At 60.0% G+C, this 21,465-nt stretch overlaps 1 protein-coding gene across 3 annotated transcripts; it reads left to right on the forward strand.

The window, feature by feature from the left end:
* The first annotated feature begins 226 nt into the window (after positions 1–226).
* MVK (mevalonate kinase) lies at positions 227–21,110 on the forward strand. Of its 3 annotated transcripts, XM_062182252.1 has the most exons (11): positions 227–323; positions 1,084–1,175; positions 1,915–2,062; positions 6,574–6,718; positions 9,035–9,190; positions 11,984–12,087; positions 12,660–12,705; positions 16,468–16,558; positions 16,917–17,033; positions 19,687–19,840; positions 20,858–21,110. In XM_062182252.1, exons 2-11 carry the CDS (start codon positions 1,098–1,100, stop codon positions 21,007–21,009), a joined length of 1,191 nt encoding a protein of 396 aa, XP_062038236.1. In that variant the 5' UTR covers positions 227–323; positions 1,084–1,097; the 3' UTR covers positions 21,010–21,110. The 3 variants fall into 3 exon arrangements, with proteins under 3 accessions (XP_062038236.1, XP_062038237.1, XP_062038238.1); XM_062182253.1 differs by lacking the exon at positions 9,035–9,190; XM_062182254.1 differs by lacking the exons at positions 227–323; positions 1,084–1,175; positions 1,915–2,062 and having other exon boundaries at positions 6,635–6,718; positions 12,030–12,087.
* Positions 21,111–21,465: the final 355 nt, after the last annotated feature.

Below are 21,465 nucleotides of genomic sequence, written 5' to 3' on the forward strand. Positions count from 1 at the left end.
AGGACCCCGCCTACAGCCGGCCGCGCCACCGTTCAGCTCCGTTTTCCATTGGTTCGCGGCGCTCGCACCAGGGCGGGGCATTCCCAACGACCTGTTTCCCATTGGTTTACAGAAGGAGCGGGGCGGGGAAACTCTGGACGGCTCAGCCGCGATCTTTATTGGCCAATGCTCAAGCCAATTAGTAAAAGGATTCCCGTCTCGCGCGTTCTGATTGGTTGAGCGGAAGGACGCGGCCGCCTTCCCCCCAGGAGCTTCGGAACTCCGGGATGGAGGAGTGCCGGAGCCGCTGGAGGTCCCACGCAGAGGGGTCGCGGTCGCTGCAGGTGAGAGGTCGCGGTCGCGGGGCCGGGCGGAGCGAGGTTCTGGGACCCAGAGCGACCCGGGGCCTGGCGCCTAGGTTCTCTGCTGGAGTCTCCTCAGCTCCCGAGAACCCGCGCTGAGGGCCGGAATCTGACAGGTGTGAGCTCCGGTGAGCGAGCGCCTGCGAGACAGGGGTCACGGGAGCACCGAGCTCCTAGTGCGCCTGAGCTGCCGCCTTCTGGGACCCCGTCTTGCAGAACGGGGGCTGACAGGTGTTTTCTGCAGCCTTACTTTTGGCTGTGATGCGTTGGCAACACCATCCGCGTCGGGGGCAGCGCGGGGTTCCTTCCCGGCTTCGTTTAGAAGTGCAGCTTCAGCAGTAGTAATGGTGGAAGCTGAAACCAAGAGGAGCCAGGCGATGAGTAGCTGGCCGGAATCAGGCGAATACAACGTGCCGGGCGCTGCTGAGTGTCTGCTTTGCGTGCGTTTAGCCTTCCTAACGACCCACTGGATTAGGTGCACACGTACTGTCCCCGGGTAGCAGGTGGGGAATCCGAGTTCATGGCCGATTCAGGTGTGCGAGCGGAGGCGGCATCCCTGGGAGTGGAGGCTCTGGGATTTGAACTCGGATCCCTCTGATGCATCCGGGTGGCTGCTCCGCGGGCGCGGAGCACGCGCTGGCTGGCAGCCGCCTTTTGGGTTTCACCCCGGCATCCTCTCGCCCTCTCCCTGCTGGTTCTGACACTGGGGACCCGGGCTCTTCCGCCTGGTTTTCACCTCCAGGGGTGCCAGGAGCCATGCTGTCGGAAGCCCTGCTGGTGTCTGCGCCGGGGAAAGTGATCCTCCACGGAGAACACGCCGTGGTCCACGGCAAGGTAAACGACCCCCCCTCACCCCGGCGCGTCCCGGGATCGGGCAGCCCTTGTTCCTGGCGGGAATCTCACAGGAAGCCCTGGAGCAGAGGCGGGAGAAACACAGGCTGAGGCTCGCCCAAGGGCTTCTCTGGCCTCACTCGGTGAGATCGCGGAGAGCTGTTGTGAGTGGAAGGAGATCCCCCCGGAAGTGAGGTTTTTTTGGGGGAGAAGACGGTGGAAGACTGGACGCCGGGGCATTGCCACGCTTCCAAGTTCAAAGGGTGATCCAGCAAAGGAGTCAGACTCGGTCTCCCTGTCTCATTCCACCCTCACGGCTGTCCTTGTAGTCCTGCTGTACACAGGTGACAGTGAGGCCCAGAGAGAACCGGAAACTTTCCGTCACCTGTTTTGTAGCCACCAAGGTCCCTGACAGTTTGGTGGGTGAGGAGTGGGCCCCCAAGCCCCTGTTTCTTTCCACTCTGCCACTCCTCGTCTCCGTTGCTCCTGCTCCCCTCGGAAGATGTAGTGATTATGCAGAAGTGATTCCTGGGTGTTGAGAACCCTCTCACCGGAAGGCAGATATCGGCCGGTGGCACTCCTCATTGGTTGGTGGTGGCTCTGCGGGTCGCTGTGCCACGGCTGATTAGCAGTGCCTGGCAGGCTGGGGGTGGCAGCGGCCTGTGTGCTGGTCTTTGCTCTCTCTCGGTTCAGTACAGTGACACTGACCTCTTTGCTTCCCGTCCTCCGGCCTCTTCTCTAGGTAGCCCTAGCTGTGGCCTTGAACTTGAGAACATTCCTCCGGCTTCAGCCCCACAGCCACGGGAAAGTGGGCCTCCACTTACCAAACCTTGGCAGCACGAGGGCCTGGGATGTGGCCAGGCTCCAGCAGCTGGACACGAGCTTTCTGGGTAAGTCCAGGGACAAGGCAGGTGTGCTGAGAGCCTGGGCCCTGAAGGAGGGGAGAGGGCGGCTGCGTGGTTCTTCCGGGCCGTGCCCCCGGGAGCCCGAGGCCAGCCCTTTGTCCATGCTGACCCCAGGACACTGGCTGTCTTCATCGACTATTTTTTTAGATTAAGGTGTAACATGAGGCACTGAATCTTTGTAGGTTGAGTGAAAAAACACACAATGCAAAACAACAATGCAAACCACCTTCAGCGTACGTGGAAAAGTAGAATGGAAAGATCAAGTTTATTTTGGTGCAAAAAACTTTTGAAATCTAGGCAGGATTTTTTTTTTCATAATAATGCATTTTCCCCTAAACATTTTGATGACCCCCTCCTATGTGCAAGTCTGCATGTCACTGTATAGGATGAGGCCTTGGAAGATAGGTAGGTGTCAAACTGACAGTGACAGTTCCTGGGGAGGGGGCGCTTCGAGAACTGAGGAGTGGACACCAAGAGCCTTATTCTCTGTTATATTGCTTTTAGCAAGGAGGATGTATTCGAGTTTTGTTATTTTAAAAACAGTAGGGTAGCTTATGCTTTTAACTGGAAAACGTAGTCAATAACTGGACATTAGGACCTTAAAAAAAAAATCACCGTTATTGCTCCTCCTCCCCCCAGTAATGACTCTGAGCACTTTGGGATTAATTCCTCTGGATCGGTTTCGGTTTCTGTGGGGGGACACTGTGATTGATTGGGATAGGGAAAGACTGGTTTTTTTTTAAACCAAAACTGGGTCTGGTCATACAAATCATTCAGAAATGTATGTGTCCATTTTCTTCTCTGGTGGATCAAGACTTTTTTTTTTAAAGATTTATTTGAAAGAGTTACAAAGAGAGGTAGACACACACACACACACACACAGAGGGGCCTTCCATCCTCTGGTTCACTCCCCAAAATGCTGCAATGGCCGGAGCTGAGCCAATGTTAAGCCAGGAGCTTCTTCCAGGGCTCCCACCTGGGTGTAAGGGCCAAAGTACTTGGGCCATCCTCTCCTGCTTTCCCAGGTGCATTAGCAGGGAGCTGGATTGGAAGAGGAGCAGCCGGGACTCGAACCGGCACCCATATGGGATGTTAGGGCTGCCGGCTGGGGCTTTAACCCACTGCACCACAGTGCCAGCCCCAACACTGTTGTTTTGTACCAATAAATGAAGACCTTGGTGCTAACCTTGATTGGTTTTTGCACTTTTTGATCTTTTTGTTGTTGTTGTTTTGTTTTTGTTTTATTTTTCCCTGAGAGTCAGGAAGAGAGAGAAAGAAATTTGTCACCTTGGTTCACTCCCCAGATGCTTCCAGGGAGCAGGCCGGGAGCTGGGGACTCACTGCAGATCTCCCACATGGGGGCAGGGACCCAGTGCCTTGGGCTGTGCTGCTGGCTCCCAGGGCTTGCATCAGCAAGAAGCTGGAGCAGGAGTCACGGGCAGGCATCAAACCCAGGCGCTCCAGTCCGATGTGGCGGCCCGTCTCCCAAACGCCTGCCTGCTCTGTGCGAACTTTCAGTAGCCCTGGGAACATTGCATCCATCCACAGGCAGGCAGGTTTCAAGTCAGTGGAGCCCTGGCCTGTGCCAGAGTGGGATTTTGTTCTCCGATTCAGCTTCCTCTCTGGGCAGATGCCTCCTTGTTTGCAACAGGGTTTCTCGCCAGGATGGGGCAAATGAGAATCCTCTAGGGTGCTTTTTCTAAACCGCACCTGACCCCTTTATACCTCTTCCTGTTCCCTCGTGGAAGCCACAGCCACTCCCCCAGGCTGTGTGGGGATGGAGTGAGAGTGGATATCCCAGGGGCCAGCGCCATGGTGCACTAGGTTAATCCTCTGCCTGCGGTGCCGGCATCCCATATGGGCGCCAGTTCTAGTCCCAGTTGCTCCTCTTCCAGGCCAGCTCTCTGCTGTGGCCCGGGAGTGCAGTGGAGGATGGCCCAAGTGCTTGGGCCCTGCACTCGCGTGGGAGACCAGGAGAAGCACCTGGCTCCTGGCTTCGGATCAGCGTGGTGCCGGCCATAGTGGCCATTTGAGGAGTAAACTAATGGAAGACCTTTCTCTCTGTCTTTCTCTCTCTCACTGTCTGTAATTCTACCTGTCAAATAAATAAATAAAATCTTTAAAAAAGTGGACATCCCGTTTTAGAGCAGCTACTTCCATGTCTAACCTTATGGTGCCTCCAAATCACCTCATTGCCTTTAGCCATACAGACGAGTTGTCCTTCAAATTACTTGTGGAAATGGAAGTAAAGATAAGTTTATTCTGGTGTAAAAAATTTTGAAATCCATAGATGTACAGGATCTCCAAGAAGTTCACAGAAAATGCACATTATAAAAACAAAACAAAACAAAAACTATGCACTGCGTGGGCATTAAGGTGCTGCTTGGGGAGTGCACACCCCATGTGGGAGAGCCCAGGTCCACGTCCCAGCTCGCTCCTAATTCCAGCTGCCTGCTAATACGCACCCTGGGAGGCAGCAGGTGATGACTTCGGTACCTGGGTCCCTGCCGCCCACGTGGGGGACCTGGATGGGGTTCTGGGCTCCCAGCATCCGTCTGGCCCAGTTGCTGCTGTGAACATTTTAGGGACTGAATCCATGGATGGAAGATGTATTTCTCTGTTTCTCTCTGTGTGTCATTAAAAAAAAAGAAGAAGAAATTAAAGAGAAAAAACATTTTTAATTAAGAAGAAAAAAGAATCACTGCTTTGGAGCCCACCCCAAAAGGCAGCCAGAGCCCCTGAAACTGGTTTTCCACGCCTGGTGCACAGACCTGCCCAGCCGGGCCAGGGAGGTTCCCCTGAGACCGTACGTCAGGAGCGTGGGGTGCAAGCAGCCAGCAGGCAGGCACCTGTCTCAGAGCACTCCGACTGGGGGCGGCCAGGCAGCCTGCCGGGGCCTCCGTGAGCAGTCGCATCGCCTGCGTTGAAGCTGGGCGCTAGGACGGTGACAGCAGGTGCAGGACCTGGGTTAGGCCGTGTTAGTCCACCTCCTGTGGGACACGGAGGGACCTCGGCCTTTCAGAGACTTGCTGTCTACCAGGGAATGGCACCTGCACCTCTCTTTGAGTGACCTTTGGCACCCTCCTGATGGCTGTGACCCCAGTGAACATGTACTGGGCCCTTGCGTGTCCCAGGCATTGAACCAAGTGTGTTCACGTATGTTTAGCACTCAGAATTCTCCCGCCTTGGGGGTGGTTTGATTCATCCCCATTTCACGGATGTGAAAATTGAGGTTCAGAGGTCAGGGAGCTCAGGCTACAGAGCTTGTCGGTGACACAGGAAGTACTCAGATCCCGGGTCTTTCTGAACTCCAAAGCCCAGGCTTTTTTTTTTTTTTTTTTTTTAAAGATGTATTTACTTATTTGATAGGCAGAGTTACAGAGAGAGAAAGAGAGAGGGAGAGGGAGGGAGGGAGAGGGGTCTTCCATCTACTGATTCACTCCCCAAATGGCTGATCCAGTCTGAAGCCACGAGCCAGGAACTTCTTCCAGGTCTCCCATGTGGGTGCAGGGGTCCAAGGACTCGGGCCATCTTCTACTGCTTTCCCAAGCCATAGCAGAGAGCTAGATCGGAAGTGGAGTAGCCAGGACTCGAACTGGCACCCACATGGGATGCCTGCACTGCGGCTTTACTCGCTATGCCACAGTGCCGGCCCCCAAAACCCAAGCTCTTAACAGCCATTCCTCCCCATCACAGAGCGTTGCGACATCTGGGCTTTCCCAGCCTGGCTGTGGTCTGTGTATCAGTAATCCGTCCAATACGTATTTCCTTGATGGAGGCCCTGAAGTTTCCTGCTGCGGGCACAGCCGACTCCATTTCACGTTCCCTCTAGAACTTGACCCGTGGCTCGAGCGGGAATCGTCCAGGCAAGCTGCTTAGACCTGCCCTGCCTCCCCAGCCTCTCGGGGGAAGAGGCCAGGCTGCTGCACGGGAAAACACTCGCCACCTCCCGTTCCCCCCTGCCCCAGCCGCCTTTTGCAGGCGCTGACTTTGTGAGAGTGTCCTGTTTTCCCTAATGATCTTTCGGGGAATAATTTAATCCAGCCTTTGATTTGGATTTTGAATAACGGACGGTAAAACGCCAGGCCCTGAGTGACTGAACCAGCATTCGCTCTCTGTGCGTGTGCGTTTTAAATGACTATTAATTAAGCACTTACCATGTGCCAGGACCTGTACTGAGAATCTTCCATCCCTTACTTAATTACACGCTCACAGCTATGCTGTGACGAGGTACTGCTGCCGTGCCTCTTGTACCAAGGAGGGAAACGGGGCTCAGGGAGGCCCAGTCACATGCTTAAGGCCGCACAGTCAGCACCCCAAAGCCAAGCCCCCCAAAGCTCGGAGTCCACAGATGGACTCAGCCCTGGTGCTGGGACCATATGTTCACAGTCACCTGTGTTCTAATTCTAGCAACAACGCGATTTTTGGTGTTCTGTTTATAAACGCACCCAAAGCCCTCTCGCCCACTTGTGTTTGCTTCTTTGCCTGTGTGACAGAGCAAGGCGACGTCCCCACGCCCACCCCAGAGCAAGTGGAAAAGTTGAAGGAGGTGGCAGGCCTCTCTGCGGACGGAGCGGGGCCCGAGCACCTGGCCGTGCTAGCCTTCCTGTACCTGTACCTGTCCATCTGCCGGAAGCACAGGTGCGTGCGTGGTTGGGGGAGGATTTCTGTGGTCACGGCTGAGGCGTGCACCTGCTGCCTTCCGGGTTTCTGATGGCAGTGGGCCTCAGCGTGTGCCTGGCGCCTGGCAGGCCCCTGCGGTGGACATGCTCTTATCAGTGACAGCCCCCGTAAGAGGGCAGTACCTGGTGCCAAACAGACTCGGAGGAGTCAACACACTGAGGCCCTGGAGCTAAGCAGTAAGCGGTAGAGCTGAAAAGTCCGTTCAGTTCCCTGAAGTGACATTTACACACTTAATCCCGCACATCCACCTCCAGTGGAGCCGGAGCCAGATTCTGATCTCAGATCCATCTCATGCTGTCTCCCGAGCCGCGCGTGTACAGCTGCCTCTCTTCCACATCTCACGGGCTCCAGGGACATGGCTCCAAGAAAAGCTGGGAAAGCCGAGCCCCAGAGGGCAGGAGCGCTGTTGAGGTGGTGTCACCCAGGGATGGAAGGCGTAAGCTCAGGAGGCAGGCCGTGCAGGCTCACGCCCCAGCTGTGCCACTTCCTAGCTTGCTTGAGCTGCTCAGCCTCTCTGAGCCTCAACTTTCCTCATCTGTAAAATGGGTGCTGTGATCGCACCGAACTCCTAGAGGTTAAACGAGTTAGTTCATCTAAAGTACGAGGTGCAGAGCTAGACTGACATCAGCTGCTGTTAGTAATTTCCTCCAAAGACTCTCTGAGGAGCAGAATTACGTGTACAGTGGGCCTGACGCTGGCACGTGGTAAGCACGCACTGTTTTCTTCTGGTGTGGAACTAGAAGGGCAGCCCTGCGCTCACTTGAGCAGCCGCCGCTGCCATGGGACCCTGCACCTGGCCCAGGATGCCTTCGTAAATGGCCCCACACTTGCTGATGGACACAGGGGTATTCAAGGGGAAAGGGGCACATCCCCTCCAGTGGGGGGAGCATTTCAGAATCCCCCCACCTGGGGAGGGTGCACATGTGTAATTTAAAAAGGCACAGTCTTGTAATTTTATTTTTTGAATAATTTTATTTACTTGAGAGAAAGAGAGAGAAAGTTCCCATCCACTGGTTCACAGTACAAATGCCCGCAAGAGTTGGGACAGAGCCAGGCCAAAGCCAGGAGCCAGGAGCTCCATCCGGGTCTCCCAGTGGGCGGCGGGGGCCCAACACCCGAGCCAACACCTGCTGCCTCCCAGGGTACACGCTAGCAGGAAGGTGGAATTGGAAGTGGAACTGGGTGGGGGGGGGGGCTGGTGCTGTGGTGTAGCAGGGGAAGCTACCACCTGCCGTGCCAGCATCCCATATGGGCGCTGATTTGAGTCCTGGCTGCCCCACTTCCGATCCAGCTCTCTGCTATGGCCTGGGAAAGCAGTGGAAGATGGCCCAGGTGCTTGGGCCCCTGCACCCACGTGGGAGATCCTGAAGAAGCTCCTGGCTCCTGGCTTTAGATTGGATCGGCCATTTGGAGAGTGAACCAGCAGATTGAAGCCTCTCTCTCTCTCTCTCTCTCTCTCACTCTGCCTTTCAAATAAACAAATAAATCTTTAAAAAGAAACAAAGTGGAACTGGGATTCCAGCCCAGGCCCTCTGCCATGGGTTGCAGGTATCCCAAGATGCATCTCAACCTCTGCCCCAATCACCTGCCCTCTCCCACGACTCTTCTGTGTGGAAGATGAAGTGTATGTAGTGGAGTCTGCCGAACCTTGGGTTTGACCCTCCTCCCTTGGGGAAACACACAGAAGTGCAGTGACTCTGAACTTGGCCGGCCGGGGAGTGGGCGCTGTACATTGGCAGAGGCCTCCCCCTGGGCACAGTCAGCGCACTGCCATGAGGCATCAGTGGGTGAACTTCCAGCCAGGGGTCTTTGAGGCAGAGCTAGGGGTGGCTTTTTCAGGTACTTAAGGACAGCGTCACAGTAGAAATGACATCGGTGAGGTCTTGAAGGGTCTGTGAGGGAGGGGGGTCCCTCGGGGGATAACGGAGAGTGCAGGGGCCTCCCAGGAGAGGGACCAGCCTACGCTGACAGCAGAAGGAGGCCAGCTCGCGTGGGAACAGGCAGGAGTCCGGAGAAAGGGTTGGTGGTGTGCGAGGCCCGGCTAGGGGAGGCCCTGGTGGGGTGAGCTGGTGGTTTAATGAATCCGGGACCCACTTCCTAGCTATCTGATCCGCCATAGTCCCCTGGCGTCCAGTCGGGATGCTTCTGGGGCCAGGACATCTCCCCCCGGTCAGCAAACTGTGCCAGATGCTTGGACGCAGGCCCTGGCAGCCTCTGGTTCTGGGCCCCGCCGCCCTCCACGAGCGTCAGGCTTGGTGCCTTGGTGTGTTTCAGGGCCCTGCCGAGCCTGGATGTCGTGGTATGGTCGGAGCTGCCCACCGGTGCAGGCTTGGGCTCCAGCGCCGCGTACTCTGTGTGTCTGGCCGCCGCCCTGCTGACTGCGTGCGAGGATATCCCGAACCCACAGAAGGACGGGGCCCCCAGCAGCAGGTAACCACAGGCCCCCCAGCCGCTGCCCCTCCCGAGTGTCAGGCCCCGAGCCTGGATTCCCCGGCAGTGACCACACCGCCACCCTGCAAGGCGAGAGGTGTCACGGCGCCGGTTTACAGATGAGGAAGTTGAGGCCCGGGGCTGCCCAGCTGTGGGGGCAGAGTAGGATTTGAGCCCAGGCTGTCCTCGTCCACTGTGTCGGTTCCCCACCTGTCGCACCCACCTTGGCTCTTTGGGGTTCAAGTGGCATGTAGTGAAAGGAACTTGAGTCAGTGTGGAAGGCAGTGGCTTAGCGAACCCTCCGTGCTCTGTACGGATGCACAGTGGGACCCCTGATGCTCCAGCGTCCTCTGCATGGTGGTGACATTGGCCAGGGGTAACGGTGAGGTGTGGCCACACAGTCATGAAGGAAAGGTTGGCATCGGGAGGTGTGTCTCTCAGGGGAGGGCGTCCCTGCTCCCACAGGCTGCCCTCATCCCTGCAAGCCTGTGGGTGGGGACCACACGCCTCAGGGGGGCTGTAGAGCCAGGCCGATGGCAGAGCATCTCAACAGAGACTTCATCAAGCCAGGCCCCATGCAGCCTGGGGCCCTGCGCCTTGGAGACCAGGCCCCAGGCTGTGCCGCACCTCCGGGGGCCCACTTGGCTCAGGGAGCCCAGCTGTGCTGCTTCGGACACCCTGCCCCTCTCACCTGTCCCCAGGGTGGCCTGCAGAGTCGCTTCCCAGACAGCCCGAGGTGCCAGCGTGACAGAGCTGTGTCACCAGCCACACCCTCACAGCCTGAGCCGGGCCACAAAGCAAGGACATGGGCCACAGGCCCGCAGCCAGGGAGCTCTCCTCTGCCCGAGCTTGGCTTCGCCTTCGGTTTTTCTTCCCCCTGTGGCATGGAAACGCAGCAGTTTTGAGTGTCCAGCCTGTCAGGGTTTCTGTCGCATCCGATGGTTCCTCCTCAGACGCGCGACTGAACTCAGACTGATCCCCCTAACCACAGCGCCCATGGAGCCGTGGGGGAAGTCTCCATCCGCCTTCCCCAGCACTGCTGTGAGACGCCTGTGTGTGTCCAGAGGCCGCTGTCCTCGGGGGAAGCATCCGCCGGTGATGCGAGGCTGGCCCTGCGGGTGATGCCAGCTGGCTGCTGCCAGGAATTTCAGTAAAGGTGACCCGCCGGCTGGCATGCTGGGAATTAGGGGCCGGACCCAGGGATCCTGTGGGCGTCTCTTCTAGCCTTTTTTTTTTTTTTTTTTTTACAGGCAGAGTGGACAGTGAGAGAGAGAGAGAGAAAGGTCTTCCTTTTTGCCGTTGGTTCACCCTCCAATGGCTGCTGCGGCCAGTGCATCTCGCTGGTCCAAAGCCAGGAGCCAGGTGCTTCTCCTGGTCTCCCATGTGGGTGCAGGGCCCAAGGACCTGGGCCATCCTCCACTGCCTTCCCGGGCCACAGCAGAGAGCTGGCCTGGAAGAGGGGCAACTGGGATAGAATCCGGCGCCCCAACTGGGACTAGAACCCAGTGTGCCGACACCACAAGGTGGAGGATTAGCCTGTTAAGCCACGGTGCCGGCCTTCTCTTCTAGCCTTGACATCGGGATCCTGGGAGATCAGACTGGGACTCATGAGAGAGGCTATGAGACAGCTGCTCATTACCAGGAGCTAATTGCTGGGCGTAACCTAGGCTGGTGGCAGCCTGGTTGTCCTGGGCCTCACGCTGGCTGGCACACCCAGAGGTGGAAGATGACCGTGTGTGTGTGTGTGTGTGCATGTGTGTGAAGTCTTTGTCCTGCTGCCTCTCCCAGCTGCCCCGAAGACCAGCCATTCCATCTCCGAGCCCTTGGAGAGAGCAGGCCCCAGCACTGCCCCACTTCCTGGCACAAGCCCGGGGAAGAACGAGGCAGAGCGGGAAAAGGGCCGGGCGCAGCCTCGGTCGCTGCCCGCTGACTTCCCTCCTGGTAGCTCACTGCTCCCCAGCCACGCTGCTGCCACCTTTCAGTTCCCAGGCAGGGCCAGCTCGCAGCCAGTTCCAGGCATTGTCCAGGCTGCCCCCTCTGGCCGGTCCCCACGCCTCACCTGGCTGTCGCCCAGGCACACTGCTCAGCTGGCACTGCGTTGACTATAGGGAAATGGCACAGCATCACTGACTCGTTGGCTCTTCAGTGCCCGCAGCTCACCGCCCTCGGCGCCAGGAAGCCGGGGGCCGTGTCTGGCTGCTCCTTGCTGTGATGCACAGTGAGAGACTAAACATTGGCACCGTGTCTAGTGGGTCAGGCTCAGGCTCCGAGTCAGCAGAAGTCGATCTGACGTAGCAGTGAGCAGCACTGTGACCCTGCAGGTGCTGTTTTAACCCCTGTGGGCCTCAGGTTCCCCTTCTGTAAGAGAGGAGAACAGTGGTGGCTCCCCTGCAGGGTGGCGATGAGGGCTGTGCGTTTGGGAGAGCATTGAGGTGCCCGGCAGGGTCAGCCACACCAACCCATCGCTCATCACAGCCTCACCACCGCCTGCGAGTCGCAGTCCGATTGATGTGGAAAACGACTCAGCGCGGTGGTGGCCTTGCCCAAGGCTCCCCAGCACTGAGTGGTAGGGCCAGGCTAGGGGCTCTGTCCCCCGGGGCTGCCTCCGGGGACACCTCGCAAGGCATGTGGCCGGCGTTAGCCACGCAAGGAGAGCAGACTCAGCGGTTAGGTTGGGGGCCCAGGATCACTCAGCTGGGGGCACATGAAGAATGCGGTAACCCCAAGCTGCCCCAAGGGGACCCCAGCCCCCCACCCCATACCCACGATGAAGACCAAGTTCTGTGTCTCCAGGTGGGCCAAGGATGATTTGGAACTAATCAACAAATGGGCCTTCCAGGGCGAAAGAGTGATTCACGGGAACCCCTCTGGAGTGGACAACGCCGTCAGCACGTGGGGTAGGCATGGCCTCGGGGCTGTTATCTTATTTTTATTATTTTAAACCTCTGACTGCATTTGTCCATACACCAGCCCTGTTGGTTTGGGATGAACAGAACGAGTGGGTTCTGAGGGAAAGAACATGGTCTTGCTTGGGGGCTGGGGCGGGCAGTGGGAGAAATCCCTGCCTCACACCATTGAAGTAGAATCTCTGGGGAGGAGGCGGGGTCACGGGCTCCCCTGGGGAGCCCGCACCATCAGGCTGCAGGACCACGGCCGGGGGCTCGCACACCTTCCCTCTGGTGGGCTCCCTGCTGACTGGGCCCACCTGTGTCACGTGGCCATCCGGAGTGCAGCAGGCTGCCTGGAGGTGAGGGGCGGGACACCGTGGTCCTGGCGGAGCCTGCAAGGGCCTTCTCGCCGGGCCGGACCTGAGGCCTGAGTGACCAAGGCTGAGATGACGACAAGTCATGTCGTTTACCCTGCTCCCTGATGGTGCAGAGCTCTGACCCCTACCCAAGGTCCAGCTCTCTCCCGAGAGGCCAACATCCGTGGCTTTGCCAAGCGCAGACCCCCACGCTTTTCTTTGCAGGAGGAGCGCTGCGGTACCAACAAGGGAAGATCTCAGCCTTGCAGAGGTAACGGGGGTGGACCGCCCATTGCAGCCTGGCCACGCCCACCTGCCCGAGGGGGCGGGCTCTGTTTTGCGGTGACGTCACACCCGGGCAGGTGTCCTGGACTTTCCCTCCCCTGCCGTGGCCCCCACAGTCCCCTGGGGCAGCTGCTCTTTCCTTCCTGCTCCTCCTGAGCTTCAGCAGAGGGGGAAGTCGTGTGTGGCTGTGGCCCCAGACCCCAGGCTGCTCAGTCACTTACTCATTCATTCATTCACGTGTTCATCCATTCATTGCCTCAGGAAACAGGAGTTGGTGTCGTCCTGTGTTCCTGGTGATGCTGAGCCAGGGCCTAGGGATAGAAAGCAGACTGTCAGCCCCAGTGTCCCAGAGCCCTCGGTCTGGCTGGGGGCGGGGGCGTGGGGCCGGGCATGCATCCAAGAGCCACTGCCCGTGAACGTGAGAGTGGTGTGGGCGGAGGCGCACCAGGCGAGGCAGGCCAGAAGCCCACAGGAGGCTCGTGAGCGGCTTGGGGCAGAGGGGACGTTCGGCAGCTGTCAGTCTGATCGATGTTTCTTCGCCCCTCCCTCGGGGGTAACGAATTACAAATGCTAAATTCCAGCTTCCTCTGTCCCATCTGCACCCACGGTGGAAACGTGAGGCACAGGGAATTAAATACGAGGCCGGCAGGAGCCAGGCGCCCTTTTGGCCGACCCCTAAGCCCCTGATCCAGTTGGGGGGTGGCACAGTGGGCCTTCCCGTAGCCGTGAGGGTCCCAGGGCTCCCTTGCTCTCTCTACCTTTTCCCAGCGTGGTCTCCTTCGCAGCCATGGCCCATTGCCCTGTGAGCTGGGCCACTGTGTTGAGCGGCCCAACAACTTGCCACGCTGTACTGCCTGCGCCGCTGGGCTCTTCCTGTCCCTGCCCCAGCTGCTTCTGAACCCAGGCCTTTTTTTTTTTTTTTTTCTTCTTTTTAAAAAAATTTTGATAAACCCTTGAGTCAACAAGCCTGCCCGTCTGAACTCTGGGGCTTCTCAGCCATGGCCCTGTTGACTTCTGGATCATTCCTCGTGGTGGGGGTGCATGAGAGGCGGCTCAGAGGCACCCCGATCTCTGCACCCTGGATGCCGGGTGCACCGCTCAGCTGTGATACCCAAAGATATCAGCAGAGATCCCCCCCCACCCCTGCCCCCTGTACCCTGGAGGGCACGAGGGGCACAAGGCCCCTCAGCAAAACCCTGCTCTTAGAGGAGGAAGCAGAGCCAGCGGGAGGGCAGAACGGCTTCCCCTGGCTGCTCTGGGAGTCCTTGCTGGTGGAGCCTCCGGGGCCCGGCTGGAAGATGGCTGTGCCAAGTGTTGTGCATCCCAAAGAACAAGTGGAGGGTCCTGGGCACCTGGGCCCACCCCCAGGAGCCCACAGTCTGCTGGAGGAGGCAGTCACGATGGCATCGCCCAGAGAAGGCGTCCCCAGGGTTCCGAAGCAGCCGAGTGTGACCGGGAGGGTATCATCAATGTGGCTACAGATATCTGGGCAGTCTTCCTGGAGGTGGTAGCATTCCGTCCATTCAGTTTCCCGAGAGCCCGTTGTGTCCTAAGCTCTGGATGAGGTGGTGGGGATAGACAACCAGTGAAGATGTGGCCTGTGTACTCCGGGTGTGCAGTCTGCTGGGGGATGTGTGAGAGACAGAGGCAGGGAATAGTCAGTTGGCGGCGGCATGATGGGCAAAGGCCCTGGGGTCTGCAGGCCTCGGCTTGAGGCTGGCTGTGCTGCTTGCCAGCCCGGTGCACTGGACTGAGTCACTTCTCCTGAGGCCCCCCTCTCCGCCTCTCAGGGGACCCAGAGCAGGAATTCAGAAGTTAGCTCCGCTCCCTGCTCACCACATGGATTCCTGCGCTCCACAAATACTCTTGGGTCCTCGCTGCCAGGATGCGCTGGGTGCAGGGCCTCCGCAGGGACGAGAGAAAGCACTGGAAGTGATGCCTCCATCGGAGGAGCCCACGACCACAGTCGTGAGTCAGGCCGTGGTCTGTATCTCCAGGAGAAAGGCACAGCCAGGGGCTAGAAAATGGGTGTGGAGAGGAGGTCTCTGATGAAGCCACACTTGGGCAGGGACCCGGATGAAATAAAAGACGGAGTCTTGCCGCCGTCAAGGTCACGGCAGACCTCTGGCAGAACACATGCAAGCGCAAAGGTCCGGAGGCAGGAGCTTGCCCGGGGTGCTGGGCAGCCGCGAGGAGGCCAGGTGAGAATGGGGTGAGCGGTCAGGGCAGGGAGATGAGGTTGGGGAGTGAGGGGGGCGGAGCGTAGTCCAGGCCCAGGGCACACAGCACTGACAGGACATGGCCCTGGGTGGCAGTCTCTGGATGTCACACGGAGCCTCCGGCTTTAGGCCGGTGGCAGGCACAGGACTTGTCCGAGCAAGATGAAGACAGGATACATGGGCTCCTCCCACCCTGGGAGATGCTAGCCCAGAGCAAGCTGACTTTGGCTGCCCGCTGCAGGGCACTGCAGGGAGCAGATGGTGACGGGCTGGAGGCCGGGCCCCAGCTCCCTCCACGGCTGGCTGGAAGAGGAGCCGCCGGCCCCAGACCGCGGGTGCCGCTTCCCCGTAAAATAACACATTGTTTGCCGAGTGGATCGAGCCGTGGCCTCCCAGAACGCTGCCCTTTTGAGAAACAGCTTGTCTTTACAGCGGAGAGAAAAGCCAAATAGAATGTTCACCTTTTGTAAAGTTAAAAAAAAAAAAAAAGAAAGAAAGAAAGAAAGAAAGAAGGAGCCAGCCTCCACGGCTAGGAATCAATATTAATTTCATGGGCTCGTGGGCGGTGAGATGGAGCAGGTTGTTGGCAGCCGTCGGCAGCCCTATTGGAGTTTACGATCGTGAACTGTGAAGAGAGAGCGAATAAAAGTATCCGGGGGTCAGCAGCTGTCTCGGGCCACGTCCTCCGCCCTCCATCCACAGTCGGCCACAGCCCTGAGAGATGCTGGCCTGGGTCCCCAAGGACAGCCCAGCACGAGGACAGTGGGGATCGTGGCCTCAGAAGGGATGACCGAGCTTCTCTGGGGACGGCTATGTGCACTGCTGTGGCAGCCGTGGGAATGACAGGCCATGTGACTTCGTCTCAGCTGGTGTCATGTCCGGGCACCATCAGGGCCGGGCAGGGCAGGCTTCTGGGGGCCGTCCCCGGCAGCCCCGCCTCCCCTGACCCTTCTCTCGCTGTCTTGGGCAATTGTGCCACCTGTGCCAGGCAGCACGGGCACCCCCTCCCTGCCCCCTGCCCCTCCCCACTGTGCCATCCATCCCAGCTCCACATCTCCAGCTCCCCTCCGCTCCTGCTGCCTGGACAGCCTACACCGCTGAACCTCGCCCCCTCCTGCTCTTTGCTTGGAACCTGCGGCTTGCGGAATGTGCCGTGTTCTACCCAACACCAGGCTTCGCTCAGGCCACACGCGCCCTTCTCGCCTTTGCCCTGTTAGTTCCTCCCCTTGCTGGGTGCTCAGCCGGCACATCACACCAGGGGCAGCCTCTGAGGACCTTCTCCCTTCTCTGTCTCTGGGCCCTGGGGCCAGGCCAGGTTTCCTTACACAGTGGGTGCTGAATGAGTGAGTGAGCGAAGAGCTACAGGAGTGCCCCCTGCCTGCAGGCTGAGGTCAGCAGGTGGCTGTGGCCAGCGGCAGGAGGGCATGTTCCCTCCCTGGGCTCCCTCTTCTGCATGGGGGCGGGGGTGGCTCCAGGTTGCTCCCAGTGCCCACCCAGCTCCCCTGTCCCACCTCCTTATCACCCTGCAGGCCACCAGCTCTCCAGATCCTGCTGACCAACACCAAGGTCCCACGCAGCACCAAAGCCCTCGTGGCCGGCGTCAGGAGCAGACTGCTCAAGGTGCTTCTTACCCACCCAGCCCCACCCCCAGGAGGTTTCTGGCACGTTTGGATTTCTGAGCCCTGCCCTGGCTGATGAGCTGTGGGTGGGGGAGCGCAGTGGCTGATGGGAGCAGGGAGAGCTGGGGAGGCAGTTTTGTGCCGGCCCACACCCAGCCAGGGGCAGGACAGGGACTCCTGGAACAACAGGGATTGGGCTGCAGACACGCTGGCTTGGCAGCCGGAATCCCCCCTGCTGATGCCAGCACACAGCGAGACACAGGCCAGGAGGAGAGGGGTGGTCCCGGGGAATGGGTGGATGTGACAGGGACACCTGCCTGTCCCCAGGCTTCACCACCCCCTCGTTCCTGTCCCTCCAGTTCCCAGAGATCGTGGCCCCGCTGCTGACCTCCATAGATGCCATCTCCCTGGAATGTGAGCGCGTGCTGGGAGACATGGCCATGGCCGCGACCCCGGAGCAGTACCTGGTGTTGGAAGTAAGAGCCCGCGTACAGAATCCAGGGTGCCCGGCCAGGCTGCCCTCGGAGGCAGGGCCTCCCTGTCTCTCAGTGCTCAGAGTCCCCAGGCCAGGGCCAGAGGTCCCAGGGCATGGCCCTGGCCAGTGTTGTGAGGATCCTGGGGTGGCCGGGGCCCAGGGAGAGAGCGGGAGAGAGGGTGAGTGTGTAGAGAGAGCGGGGGTCTCACTGTCCTCTTCTGTGGTGAAGAAGAAGAAGTCCGTGTGTGTGTGTGTGCATGCGTGTGCATGAGAGAGCAAGGGTCTCACTCTGTCCTCTTCTGTGGGGGTTCACACGAGCAGTGAGCTGGGCCGGGTTTGGGGTCCGATGGGTGGACACTGCCACCAGTCCAGGGGTGACTTCTCACCCGGCCACCTCTCTTCCGTCGTCTGCGTTCACTCAGTCACTTTATCACCTGCCCGCTTTGGGTCACACGGGGTCTAAAGTTGTTCTTTCCTCGTCGTAACCCTGACGACCGCCTTCTGTGTGGCCGTGGAGGAGGAGCTGAGCCCCCAGAGTTCGGCCTGCTCGGGCCGGAGTCTGACTCCCGGCTCCTCTCCGTGGCCGCGCTGCAGGGTCTGAGACATGGTCAGTGTCTGGTGAGCCAGGGGGCCACGCTCTGCCGCAGACAGGCTCCCTGTGGCCTGGTGGTGTGGGCGGACCTGAAAAGCCACCAGCTTCCCCCGGACGACAGGACCCAGTAGCCCCTAGCAGAGGCCGCCGGGCCGCCACTGCCCCCTGCCCTGCAGCCATTAGAATCTGCAGCCCCGAGCCGGGCCTTGCCCAGGTGCCGTCTCCCTCGGTCCTCATAGCCTCCTCCCTGTGCAGCAGCTCCGCTGTCCCCATTTTACAGACATCAAGACTGAGCCTGAATGAGAACGACTTCCTCCAAGGAGTTTCCGACTAGCGAGTGGCTGAGCCGCGGTCAGACTGGCTGACTTGTTGACTCCTTTGTTCTGTAGACCTTTAAGGAGCTGTGTGCCAGGTGCACGCCCCCCCACCTACTTTTCCTGTGCTGCTCTCCGGCCACCCCCGCCCCCAGCCTCGGCCTTGCTGGCTCCTGATTCCTTCCACGTAGAAAGGAGGGCACGCAGTCCCCCTGGGTAGGAAATGAATAATGACAGAGCGCTGCCTAAAATACACACCCCGTGGAGCCCCCGGAGAGCGCCACAGAACAGCGTGTTGATTATACATTGTGTGTATTTTTGGCGGTGGCAGCCGCTGAAACACGCAGCCCGGCTCCTGGACAGCTTTGCACTGCAACCGGCGAGCTGTTCTCCTGTGTCACACCTGTCATCTGATCCGTGACAGATTTTGGATCAGAATGTGACAGGTGTCTGGAACCCGCCTCGGCAGCCTGACACCTGGCGCTCCGGCGCAGAGAGAGGCCCCCAGCCCGCCGGGCCGGGGGGAGGCACCCAGGGCTGCCACCAGGCCATCGTGCCTGTCTGCTCGTTTGTCACAAGCATGGAGGGGTGTAAGGTGGGCTCGGAGAGATGGGGGCCCCCCAACCCTGCCTTAGCAGCCGTCCCCGGGCGGGAGAAGCAGGTGGGCCTCGCCAGGGATGTCTCGGTGATTGGCAGCTCCCAGTGCGCAGGCGCGCCCCGTGCCCTAGAGCAGAGCCTTGCGCTGTTGGGCCCTGCTTGCTCTCCGCAGAGGTGGGTGGACCTGACCCGCTCACCAGAGCCTGCCCTGCCCTAGTAGCTCCGTGCCCTTAGGCAAGTCACGAGCCTCGTGCTGATGGTGCGGGCTCTGCGGGGATCCCAAGCCTAGAGCACACGAGCCGGAAGGGGCAGAGCCCAGCCCAAACCCAGGCCCGGCCACCTCCAGAGATTCCGGTGTAACTTCCGGGTGGCAGGGCCCCCGGCTCGGTGCTCCTCCCACCCCGCGTCTTGCGTGGTGCCCAGCGTGGCGTAGGAAATCTGCGCGGTGGAGGCCTGGGCGGTAGCGGCTCTCAGATTCATTATTTCATCCGTGCGCTTCCTGTCTACTCCTTGGAGAGCAGAAATCTTATTCGGTGTAATGGAAGAGCCCTAGACACCTCTTAGCTCGCGCCACCCCTCCCGGCCGCGCTGCGGCTACACCCACACCCTGTCTCTATCCTGAAGGCCAGCCGACGGAAGGTGGATGTCGGTGGAGACTTTTCCTCTCGCGAGTGTCAGAAGTCTCCACCAGGCTGGACCAGAAAAGGGGTTTCTTGGGTCCCCACTGAGAAGACCAGCAGTAACAGCTTCAGGCAGAGCTTGATCCAGGGGCCGAAGCCCTGCGGTCAGGAATCGCTCCCTCTTTCCTGTAACCTCCGGCTGTGCAGGGGGCAGTGGCAGCCTGCACCTGAACCCACCCAGTTCTAGCAGCTCAGAAAAATCCCTGGGAGAGTCCTGGTGACCCCAGGGCCAAAGGCTTCCGTGACCAGGCCTCGGATAAACCCCAAGCACTGTAACGTGAGGGCGAGCTCGGCTCCACCCAGATGCCGAGGGAAGTCGTGCAGGAAGCAGGGGCTTTGACCGTACCAGGCAGTCAGAGCCGCTGGCTGTCGCAGCTGCTGGCTGGCGGACGCACGGGGCAGACATGAGGATGGGCGCGGGGCCTCGGCTCCGGCAGGCCAGGCGGAAACAGACGGGACCTTCTCCTATAGGAGCTCATCGACATGAACCAGCACCATCTGAATGCCCTCGGCGTGGGCCACGCCTCCCTGGACCGGCTCTGCCAGGTGACCATGGCCCACGGGCTGCACAGCAAGCTCACTGGCGCGGGCGGCGGCGGCTGTGGCATCACCCTCCTCAAGCCAGGTACGGGGGAGAAGGGGCCGGCTTGCCAGCCTGGGCAGGAGAGAGGGGGCCATGAGCAAGTCTCAGCTCAGCTGTGTGCCCTGGGGCAAGTGAATTCACCTCTCTGGGCCTTTGGTCCTCCTGGCCAAGGAAGGATGACAGCATTGGGCTTGCAGGGTGAGGTTGGAGAGCCTGGCTCAAGGCTGGGCTGTGGTGGGCGCCATCCCCGCCCCGCCCAGCCTGGCCCGCCCTGCTGTAGCCAGGATGTGGTGTCTCTGGGGGTCACCCTCACGCTCCCCACTCTCGCCTCTGCTTGTGGCCAGGGTCGGGGTGGACCTTTCCAGGAATCAAAGGCGTCCCCTTCCGATCGCTATGTGGGGGAAAGAGCAAGACCTAGCACTGGGCACGGGGATGCATGGTGCGCCGGGGGCTGGGCTGCCCGTGAGTCCTGCCTGCTGTGCGGTTGGCACTGGGCCGCCGTGCACCTGCGTGATCATCTCCCTCTGTTGTCCTTTGACTGCCACCTTCCTGTCGCCTGTGCTCCAGCTCAGCCCCCGTTGGCCCAGGGCATCCCCTCACCCTCCATGGGGACTCCCAGCCTCGGGAGGTGGCCATGTCCTCGCTTCAGTGGGCCCTGGCCGCTGGTTCAGGGTACATGCCAGTGGTGAGCATTGTCGTTTCTGGTGGGGCCCGGTGTAGCCACTGCTGTGCCACGTGGTCTCCCGTGGGATCACCCCGGTCACTCTGGAGGGGCCAGTGTTCACCCCATTCCCACCCAAGGGCACTGGGGCTTAGCCAGCGGAAGTCCCTTGTCTGAGGCCGGGCCCCTGGGACTCTGTGCCTGTTGCTCCCTTGGCCCCAGGGAGGGCACAGGACTTGGGGCTCAGCACACAGGGGTTGCAGGCAGCCTCTTTGAGCCTTGTAGGTATAGCAGGCGGGCCTGGCCCCTGGGCCTTTCCCTTGGACGGTGTAAACTTCTCCAGGGGTGGGGACAGTGGTCAGTGGTGACCTGCCTTTCTCCCCCCACCCCACCCCCAGATCTCGAACGGGCAGAGGTGGAGGCCACGAAGCAGGCCCTGACCGGCTGCGGGTTCGACTGCTGGGAGACCAGCATCGGTGCCCCCGGAGTCTCCATCCACTCAGCCGCCTCCCTGGCCGGCTCCGTGCGGCAAGCCCTGGGGGGCCTCTGAGACGAGCTGGTGGCACCGCGGTCCCACCGAGAAGCCCCTCCCTGGATTATTCTGGAGGCTGGAGTCGGCCTCTCTGCTGCTCTTGACATGGACAGAGAGGCCGCCAGGGACGTGCCACCCGTGTCCTGGCTGCCCTCCAGCCAGTCGGCCACTGGGGCCAGGTGGGGTCCCCGAGCCTTCACACCAGAGAGGTGCGGCCCCGGGCTTTCCACCGTCAACCTGCCTCTGCCTGCAAGCTCCCAGCACCCCCGCTGCCATGGCTGGCTCTGGGTGCCAGCGCCTGGCCCTAAGCAAGGGGCTTTCTCTGCCTCCGCCTCCTCCAGGAAGCCTGCCTGGGGCCCCAGTCCCGCATCCCTCTGTTGGAATCTTCAGCGCCGCGGGCGGCCTCGCCTTCTGCCCAGCTCCACCGTGGGCTCCCCTGGCGCAGTCCGGGGGAGGTCTCAGCCTTCCACTCAG

The sequence above is a fragment of the Lepus europaeus genome, chromosome 23 (genome assembly GCF_033115175.1).
Source record: "Lepus europaeus isolate LE1 chromosome 23, mLepTim1.pri, whole genome shotgun sequence".
Classification (NCBI taxonomy): domain Eukaryota; kingdom Metazoa; phylum Chordata; class Mammalia; order Lagomorpha; family Leporidae; genus Lepus; species Lepus europaeus.

Excerpts from the sequence above, each read along its gene's own strand:
- MVK (XM_062182252.1), top strand. The coding sequence starts at position 1,098 with ATGCTGTCGGAAGCCCTGCTGGTGTCTGCGCCGGGGAAAGTGATCCTC. Across the intron at positions 6,719-9,034 it reads TCCATCTGCCGGAAGCACAG|GGCCCTGCCGAGCCTGGATG; the intron begins GTGCGTGCGTGG and ends GGTGTGTTTCAG. Across the intron at positions 9,191-11,983 it reads GACGGGGCCCCCAGCAGCAG|GTGGGCCAAGGATGATTTGG; the intron begins GTAACCACAGGC and ends CTGTGTCTCCAG.